Below are 9,907 nucleotides of genomic sequence, written 5' to 3' on the forward strand. Positions count from 1 at the left end.
CTTGCCCAAGGCCACAGGTGAGAGGGACCCTGGGACCTTGAACCCAAGACCCACCCCTTGTTGTCCTCAGTGAATCACCTGGGAGAAATGGGCCAAGGAGGAAGTGGTGTGCCACCCTCACCCCACCTGACAGGGAGACCCAACACCCTCTAGGCAGGCAGATTTTTTCCCCAGGAGTTGATGTGCCCTGTGGGTTATAAATCCTGGTGAGTGAACATCCAGCTACTCACTCAGCAAACACTCCTGAGTCACCCATGCCACACCTGTTCTTCCCAGGGAGCTCCAGGGCATGGGGACAGAGCTGACCCAGAGGACAAGCTGTGGTCTGGAGGGGAGTCCCAGAGGGGCAGCCAGATCTGCAGCTAAAATAACCTACCCCCCACATCCTGAGAACCTGGGGTGAGTAATGTTTGCAGAGATCACACCCTGTTCAGCCAGCCTTTATTAGGTACCTGCTGAATACCAGACTCTGGGCTGTAGGAGGAGTGCTCACCTGGGGCCCCTGGGAGAGAGGGTCCTGGGCTGATAGCTTCAGGTGGGAGAAGACAGGCCTTAATTAACTTATTCCCCTATCAAAGACATGTTCACCCCCCAATAACTTTCTTTTTTTATTTTAAATGACAGTGAATGGGTTTTGTTGTTGTTGTTTTAATATATCCTTATTGATTTCAGAGAGAGGAAGGGAGAGGGAGAGAGAGAGAGTTGAAACATCAATGATGAGAGAATGGTCACTGATCGGCTGCCTCCTGCACGCCTCCGACTGGGGATCGAGCCCTCAACCTGGGCATGTGCCCTGACTAGGAATTGAACCACATCTCCTGGATCCCATCCAGGCACCCCCCCCCCAATAACTTTCAAAGAGAAAATCTCTGTGGGGGGGCTACTCAGTCGGTTATTGGGACAGTGGCTCAGTGCGGTGTCCTGAAATTTACTATCCAAGCCACTGTTTTAAACACTGTTTTCCTAATTGTAGTTTCAATATTTGATATATACAAAAGATTGCATGATACATAACCTGTTAGTTGTAACATTGTTCCCATGATCAATTTTATGTTACTTGATGACACTTCCGCAGTTCAAGGACATGCTGTGATTTCCTTTTTAGAACCACATTTAGCTTTTACAAGCAAATTGGTATAAAAAGGCAGCGGACGTACATAGTAGCTCTGGTGGGATCAGGGTCCAAGGCCAAGAACAAGGGTTGCTTGAGGAGTTGGGAACAACTCATCTTCCTTTCCTCGACTGTAAAAAGGTGGCACCTAACACTAGGTGCTGGGCCAGGCACACAGGAGATGCTGAGATGATGGGCTCCAGCAATGGGGGCAATCTGGGGGGCTCCCTGGAGGAGCTGTCCTGTGGGCTGCAGCTAAGGAGGCTGTGGAGGTGTAGAAATGAGGGACCTTCAGGCAAAGGGAGATGCAGGGGGAGGAGGAGGGTCAGGTTTGAGGTGGAAGCACCTACAGAGTTTGGGAGTTTGTGTTGAGGCCAGATGAAGGCTTTGAGCACCTGGGGAAAGCGGTGAGAAATGAACCTTGGAGATGCCAGGAGCTATAGAGGTGCGAGATCAGGTGTGTGACCTAGAAAGCTCCTGGACCCATGCTCAGCAGGAACCTGGACCCTTGGGAGGGAGGCTGGGCCTCCCTGGGGCACTGGGTCAGGGTGTTGCGTGGCCCAACAGGACAAGGTCCAAGGCGTTCCCTAGCCTATCCTGGCTTTAAAGGGCTGAGGCAGGGTGGGGATAGGTTGTCTGGGATGGGACAAGGTGTCCTACTGGGCAGGTGCAGGAGAGAGGACCAGGATATGGGTTCTGGAAAGCTGAAATCTCTGCCAGTTGCTGCCCCTTTCTGGACCTCAGTTTCCCCACTGGACATTCTTCAGCAAGAGGCAAGCTTGCTGGAACCATCTGTAAATGTCAGATGAAAACAATCACAGAGCCCTGGCCAGGTAGCTCAGTTGATTGGAGCGTTGTCTTGATGCACCAAGGTTGCAGCTTAGATCCTTGGTCAGGGCACATGCAAGAATCAACCAATGAATGAATAAATAAGTAGAACAGCAACTCAGCATTTCTCTCTCTCCCTCCCTTTCTTTCTCTCTCAAATCAATTTTAAAAGATGCAAATGTCAAACACACATGGAGCAAGTTGTTGAATCAATACAGGGGCAAGATTCAGGTGCGGCTGGATCCAGGAGTTCAAACATTTTTAGGATGTTGTGTTTGGTTTGGGGTTGCTCTTGACCAGGATGTGTCCACAAGGGGGCATGTATTGCCCCCCAGAATTTCTCCATTTCATCCCACCAACCTAACGAGCCTATCAGGAAGAGGGCACAATTTCCACATTTATTGGCAAGTCCCAGGATTTCATGTCATTGACCAGGTTGAGTCATATATCCATCCTTCAACCAATCAGAGAGGCCACTTGGGCAGGACTTTGCCCTTTGAGGAAATGGACACTGTGCCTCTCCCCAAGTGCCCTGACCTGGTGGCTGTCATTCCTTCTCATCCTCAGGGAGCTGAGAGGTCCACTCCAGGAATCTGTGGTGGCCTGAGACACCCAGAACATGGACCGAGTGACCAGATACCCCATCTTCAGCATCCCCCACTCACCGGGCATGACCAGCCTGGCTCTCAATGGGGACACCAGTTACACATACCAGCTGGTGGATGTGGGGCCCTCGGACAGCGGCTGGGGCCAGGACCAACCCATGAGGTGGGCAGATGACCGCAAGGCCCGGCTGGATGTGTTGAGGACAGGCACATCTTGCAGCTTGCGCACCTTCGCCAGCCAGCCGTCCCTTCAGCTCGAGGACGATGACAATGAGGAGGTGAAGGCCCACCGCCTAGACCCCAGTGATGCCCCGCTCAGGCGGTCATGGGACCTGGAGCGGGAGCGCTGGGCGGTCATCCAGGGCCAGGCAGTGAGAAAGAGCGGCACAGTGGCCACGCTTCATAGCACCCCTGACAACAGGAACCCCGGGTCCCCAGGACCTCAGTTCATGCCCCTGGAGGAAAATGTGGTCGACAGGGAGCAGATCAACTTCTTGGCAGCGAGGCAGCAGTTCCTGAGCCTGGAGCAGGCAAATGCAGGGGCCCCTCAAAACCCCCCAGCCAGGGCGGCCCTGGCGTGTGCCCCGCCCAGGATCAGCCAGGCCCCCAAGGCCTTGAACAAGCCGCCCCTCGCCAACGGGTATGCCGTCTCAGCCAGGCCCCAGGCGAAGGAGGGGGTCATGGGAGGGGGGAGGGTCCATGGTTTGTCCACTGGGTCCAGTGTCCAAGCTATGGACGGCCCTGGTTCCCAGTCCCAAGAGGAGCCACTGGAGGTCCCCAAGGAGACACCCATTGAGCGGGAGATCCGACTGGCCCAGGAGCGCGAGGCAGCTCTCCGCGAGCAGAGGGGCCTGCGGCGGGCGGCGGGCCACCAGGAGTTGGTAGAGATACCCTCCCGGCCTCTGCTGAGCAAGGTGAGCCTGGTCGAGGCTCCAAGGCGGGACAGGGGGCGCCCATCACTCTATGTGCTGCGAGACATAGCGCAGGAGACGCAGCGCGAGGAAGACCACCGGCGGGCGGGCCTGCAGGCGGGCTGGGTGTCCATGCCCAGCTGGTACTCCGAGGGCCCCCAGCCTGGGCTTAGGAGAGCACTTAGTTCAGACTCCATCCTTGGCCTGGCCCCAGACACTAGTGCGGCCGACCCCACTCCAGAGCTGAGGAAGGTGAACCGCATCCCACCTGATGCCTACCAGCCATACCTGAGCCCTGGGGTTCCCCAGCAAAAGTTCCCAGCTTTCCACACATACGGCAAGCCTAGTGGTCTCTCTGCAGATGAGGCCAAGGTGGTGGCCTCGCCAAAGGCCACAGGGTCCCAGAGGCATCTCTCAGAATCCTCTGGAAAACCCTCAAGCACAAAGCAGGAGTTCTGGAAGCCCCCCAGGGGATCCCCACAAGCCAACAGGGGTGTTGTGCGCTGGGAGTACTTCCGCCTGCGTCCTCTGAGGTTCAGGGTCCCAGATGTGCCCCAGAAGCCTGAGATCCCCCGAATCTGGGGCTGGGAAGTGGCTGGGGCCCCAGCATTGAGGCTACAAAGATCCCAATCCTCTGAGCTGCTGGAGAGAGAGATGGAGAGTGTGCTGAGGCGGGAGCAAGAGGTGGCTGAGGAACGACGCAATGCTCTCTTCCCGGAGGTGTTCTCCCCCCAGCTGGACTGTGACGAAGACTCCAGGAGCTCCTCCCAGGCATCGGGTGAGGAAGGGTCCTGGGGAATGGCTGCTTTGACCTGGTTTCAGAAGTTGGAGCAGAGAGGGGTGGGGAGGTGGAGTTTGGGGACATCAGGGGGTACTGAGGGTGGAGGGACAGCTGGGAGACTCCGCCCACTCCCCCAGTTGGCTGGTCTCTCTGCCTGTATGTCTCCCTAAGCTGTAGATTTTGGAGAGAGGTGTCAACTTTGCCCTGGGGTTTTTACATTTTGTTATTAGGTGCATAAAGGGTTACAGATGTTGTATCCTCTTGGTCAACTGCTCCCCTTTGTCAACATGAAATATCTCCTGTGTCACCTTTTTTTTTTTTTTTTTAATATATCTTTGTTGATTTCAGAGAAAGGAAGGGAGAGGGAGAGAGAGATATATAGAAACATCGATGATGAGAGAGTCATTGGTCAGCTGCCTCCTGCATGCCCCCGACTGGGGATCGAGCCCGCAACCCGGGCATGACCGGGAATCGAACCACATCTCCTGGATCCTAGGTTGCTGCTCAACCTCTGAGCCATGCTGGCCAGACTCCTGAGTCACTGTTAATGTCTTTCACCTTGCATAGTTGGCCCATCCACCCATCCAGTTCTTCCTGACTGGCTATTTTCTCACTCTAGCAGTTTTTCTAACAAGCTGTCTGCTCTGCACATCTGCTTATTCACCTGCCTCCTTAACTGGTGTTCTGTGCCTCCCAGGCTTTGGTCTGACAGGTGTGCTGCCCTCAAGGGACTATGGCACCCTCCCTGATGTTCCTTCCTTCCCCCTGCCCACCACAGGCATCATGGGCAGCTACTCGGTGTCCGAGTCACACTTCTTCAGCCCCATCCACCTGCACTCAGGCCTGGTGTGGACAGCGGAGGCCCCTGCTGAGGTGACTCCTGGGCAGAGAAAGAAGAAGGAGCAGGGGGTGAGTCTAGAGCCCTGCCCATCCCCTCAGGGGCTGGCTGAGGTCTGACCCCACCCCATTAGGGCCACAGGAAGGCAGAGCAAGACTTGCCAAGGGTCACATGGCCCGTGAGTTCCTGAGCTGGGACTTGAACCCAGGCCTGAAACCATACCACACATCTGTAACCATGAGGCCATCTCCTCCCTGAGCTGGGTATTGGGAAGACCGTAGACAATAACACCAACCCCAGCCTCACCCACCTGGAGCCCACAGCCTGGTCTCATGGCTTGGGGCACAGAGTGGAGCCCAGTGACCCGGCTCAAGTCTCAGTCCTGCCACTTTCCGGCTGTGTGATGTTGGGCAAGTTCCTGCCCCTCTCTGGTCCTCAGTCTCCTCCTCTGTGAAATGAGTCTGATAGTAAGTCCAGCCACCTCCAAGCCTTACACTGGGCCTGGCCACAGGAAGAGCTCCATAAACACTGACTGTCTTTATTATGCTGAATTGACAAAGAGAAAAAAAATGGCAAATGATAGACTGAGGCTGCACTGAGGGGAACAGCCTGAAGGAACGGCATGGTGGATGGCTGAAAGTGGGGTGATCGAGGGGCGCTCAAGAGAACCATGTGGACATGGAACACCTTCCGTCCTGCCTTAAGTGGTGACCGAGTGGCTGTGTGCTGAGTTCCAGGCAGGCTCTGGGGTGGGCAGGGCCAGGAGGCCCGGGGGCTGACGTGTGCTCTTTTCCTATAGTACGCTGGCATCAACCCCTGGGACCACGTCAACTCAGAGGTGAGTGTCCTCCTGGGGGCAAGGACTGTCTTTTCCTCCCCTGTCTGTGTCCTCTGCCCCATGGCACCAGGGACATCAAAAACCTTTCTTTTGGGTGTGAAATTTCACGGGGTAGTCTCTTCATTGATAGTGTCTACTTGCAGTGGATTTTGCTCTGATCTGCTTGTGATGCCTACCATGGGCACAGATTGGGCAAAATAGGTGCACTTGCAGCTTCTTGGTCAAATGATGAAGGTTTTGGAACAGATTGGGGCATTTTCTTTGAGGGGGGAGTTAATCTGAGAGTGTGGAGAAGGCCAGCTATCTCGGTGGATTTGTGGAATATATTTGGGGCCATCTTTGAGCTGAGCCCAAAATGCCAGGCCCAGGTATTTCCCTTGCTGTGGAGCTCAGCATGAGTTAGCGCATCCCTTGGTGCTATTGCTAGGAACAGAAGGTCTGAAACAGAGGAAGGGATGGTCCTGCCAACCTCTCCTATGAGTTGGCAGTGGGGGAGGTGTCTTGGGGGGTTTAGAACCCTAATGGGGACTCTATGCCTCCCTTGCAGGTCCTGGAAGCCACACGGGTGACCCGCCACAAGAATGCCAAGGCTGAACGCTGGGAAGCCGGTGTCTATGCCAGTGAGGATGAAGACTGAGCCTGGAGACAGGGGTACCTTGACCCTGTGGGAACTGCCAAGACCATCACTGAGCCCTCCACTTTAGGAAACAGGTTCCCATTTAAATCCACAATCCAAGAACCACAAATGACATGCTGACAATGCAGAGGGCTGGTGTGCCTCCAGACTCCAGGGCTTTCTTTGCTGATTTTATTTTTCTAGAGAAATTTTTCTGCTTTTTCTGAGTCTAAAGTTGGGGATAAGATGGGACCTCTGCCAATTCTTTCTTCTTCTAGGACTTTGCCAAATGCTCTTAGGTCCAAGAAGGAAGGAGACCAGTCCCCCCCCCCCCCACACACACACTCCAGTTGTAATTATTCCTGCCAGTCTGAGGGCAGAGAGGCTGTTTGGAGGAAGGCGTGGGTGGGTCCTGGCACCTTGAGGAGCTGCAGGTCTGAGGGGAAAGACAGTCGGTCCCCCTCTAAGTCCAATCTGAGAAGGGAGACCTGCCCCACTCCAACCCTGGGAAACCTCCCAATCTGAGAAAGGAAATCTGAGTGCCCAATCTGAGGGCCTCTGTGCTGCCCTGGAGTCCCCTCCACGGCACACCAGCAAAGCCCCGACATTATGGGGTCCCATGGGGACAGCACCTGACCTGGCAGAAAAATGGGCTTGACTTGTGGGCTAAAAGGGGTCCTTCTGCTCCCCCCAAACTGCTTGTCCAAGTCCACCATGAAATAAAAGCTCCTTCCTCTGTCTGGTTCATTTATCTTGGTGACACTCACTGCTCCCACAGGTACCTCTGGCCTTCACCCACCCAACAGGTCTGCAAGCCACATGACAGTCTGTCAGGGTCACATTCAACATTTCCAGCATGTGGCATGCAGTAGGTACTCAATCAGTGCTTGTGGAGTGACCATCTTTAGTAATGCCAGGCCCAGTCTTCCCACCTCGTCCCCTCCCACTGAGTCAGTCATTGCTCTTCAATGATACTCACAGTGCTTACTAAGGACAAGTATTGTGTCATTCCACTCACAGGAGGTCCCTAGAGGAGTCAGATTCACAGAGACAGAAAATAGATGGTGGGTGATGGGCTGAGGGTGGGGAGGGGAGTTATGTTTAATGGGGTCAAAGTGTCAGTTTGGGAAGATGAGAACGTTTTAGAGATGGATGGTGGGGTTGGCCACACAACATTGTGAATGTGCTCAATGCCTCTGAGCTGTACACTTAAAAATGGTTAAGACAATAAATTTTATGTTATGTGTATCTTTTTTTCCATTGCTTTTCAGAGAGAGTGGAAGGGGAAGAGAGAGAGAGAGAGAGAGAGAGAGAGAGAGAGAGAGAGAGAGAGAGAAACATCGATGTGAAAGAGACACATCAATTGGTTGCCTCCCACACACTCCCTGACCAGGGCCGGGGATGGAACCTGCAACCAAGGTATGTGCCCTTGTCTGGAATCAAACCACAGACCCTTCAGTCTGCAGGCTGACGCTCTAACTACTGAGCGAACTGGCTAGGGCATGCATCTTAACACTATAAGAGGTGGGGGGTAGGGGTAATTGGCTCTCTTGAAGGCATAAGAAAGTCTTTAGGAACCATAAGGGAGGCTTAAAAAATTAGAAGTGCGCTATAAATGCAATATCCTCTTTGAAATTCTTGACTTGTCCTGATTGGCATGTGCTGATGAGGCCAGAAGTGCAACCATTGGAAATGTCTTGTTTTTAAGATTTACTTTTCATCTGAATTCTTTTAATGAGGCAGCCTCCTTAGAAAGCAGAGATAGAATTCTATCCACCTGCCAGGCTTCCTGCCCAGGAGGTATTCAGTGAAAGGTTTAAATAAATTCTTAGTGAAATTCCCCAAAGAGGGCTGGTCTGTCTGGAAAGTGGAAGGACTCCAGGGCAGGCTCTCAGGTTGAAATGAAACCAGGCGGCCCAGTGGGCGGCACTTCTCAGATCTTGTATCTGCGGGTCCCTGGCTGCCCCTCATTCTTTCCTGCGAGGGGTAGATACTTTTCCTTGGTTTTCCCCCAGCTCAGTGTATTATGATCCAGGAAGGGAGGAGAGTTCTCTCCCAGGCCATTAGAAAGGCTGAAATACAAACCGAGTTTCTAACTAAAGTGCCAGAATCCTGCCTCCTTCCCAGGTCTGCTTCTCAGTACTTTTTGCAGCTTCCCCTCTGAGCATCATTCTTGTTTAGTTGACTCCTGCAGGATTGTGGGGTATTCAGGAGGCTATGCCTCGAGGGAACCCCTCTCACGCAAATATTTGGGACATATGTATGCTAAAAAAAAGTCATTCATTGTTTATCTCAAGTTCAAATGTAACTGGGCATTTTGTATTTTTAGTTACTAAATCTAGCTGCTCTTGATGCAGAGACTGTCAGACTGGCCGGCTCTTCCCCCTGAGGGACTTGTGGGCATCCAAGAACAGCAGGACAGGCAGGTCCCGAAACGCAAGCCCTTCAGATGCATATGTTATATGAGCCGCTGTCCCTCCAGCTGCATGAAGCACACGACCAGCCTTGAGTCAGGACAGGAGGGCTGCAAAGGGGCATGGGAGGCCTGAGCCACCAGGAATATTCCTGGAATAATCTACCAGACCGTGGGATCTGGGAAGACCCTTACCCTCCCTGTGCCTCAGTTTCCTCATTTGTACTACAGGATATCAATGGTATAGTATCACCTTCATAGGGCAGTGGTGAGGATTAACTGGTTACTACCTTGTATACAATAAATGTCAAATTAGTGTTGGCTCTGATTAACCATTGTGTGATGATTTGATTCATATCTGTTGTCCCACCAGGCAGGCCACCTGATTGGTGGGGGAAGGGGTGTCTGTCTTGTCCCTGTCATGTACCCAGTGCCCAGCAAACCATAGGTGCTCAGTAAATATCACAGTCTCTCTTCAGTTACTAAGTATCTGGTGCTGTTCAAATCGCTGGAACCCAGCTGTGACCAAGGGGCATGGTGTCCATGCCACAGAGCTAACAGGGATTAAATAATGACACTTAAATGTATGATGTGTGGCTGGTGACAAAACACAGGCAATGAAAACCATAAGCAGGAACAGAGCATAGGGTGCACCAGGTGGCTTCCTGAGCCAGAGCGGTCAGGGGAGACCTCTCAGAAGAGGTGACCTTTAAGCAAAGGCCAGAATTAGGTGAAAGAATGAGCCCGAGGAACAGAACCAGGAAGCACATGCAAAGGCCATGAGGCTGGATCGTGCCTGGCATGTTGGGGTAACAGCGGGGAGACCTGTGTGGTTGGAGTGGAATGAGTGAGGGGGAGAGAGGGAGGAGGTGAGGGCAAGGAGATGATGGAGGGGGCAGGTTGGGCAGGGTGCAGGTTGGGCAGGTAAGGCAGGACTTGAACTTTTACCCCCCCCCCCCCAGGTGG

At 53.3% G+C, this 9,907-nt stretch overlaps 1 protein-coding gene across 1 annotated transcript; it reads left to right on the forward strand.

The window, feature by feature from the left end:
* The first annotated feature begins 2,506 nt into the window (after positions 1-2,506).
* MISP (mitotic spindle positioning) lies at positions 2,507-7,274 on the forward strand. The gene is made up of 4 exons (XM_081137145.1): positions 2,507-4,233; positions 5,015-5,145; positions 5,874-5,912; positions 6,460-7,274. Exons 1-4 carry the CDS (start codon positions 2,559-2,561, stop codon positions 6,547-6,549), a joined length of 1,935 nt encoding a protein of 644 aa, XP_080993271.1. The 5' UTR covers positions 2,507-2,558; the 3' UTR covers positions 6,550-7,274.
* The last annotated feature ends 2,633 nt before the right edge of the window (positions 7,275-9,907 follow it).

The sequence above is a fragment of the Miniopterus schreibersii genome (assembly GCF_964146895.1).
Source record: "Miniopterus schreibersii genome assembly, chromosome: 4".
NCBI lineage: Eukaryota > Metazoa > Chordata > Mammalia > Chiroptera > Miniopteridae > Miniopterus > Miniopterus schreibersii.

What these genes read in the sequence shown, in the direction of transcription:
- MISP (XM_081137145.1), top strand. Translation starts at nt 2,559, where the DNA reads ATGGACCGAGTGACCAGATACCCCATCTTCAGCATCCCCCACTCACCG. An exon ending in GAAAGAAGAAGGAGCAGGGG is followed by an intron (nt 5,146 to 5,873) that starts GTGAGTCTAGAG and finishes CTTTTCCTATAG; the next exon opens with TACGCTGGCATCAACCCCTG. An exon ending in GGGACCACGTCAACTCAGAG is followed by an intron (nt 5,913 to 6,459) that starts GTGAGTGTCCTC and finishes CCTCCCTTGCAG; the next exon opens with GTCCTGGAAGCCACACGGGT.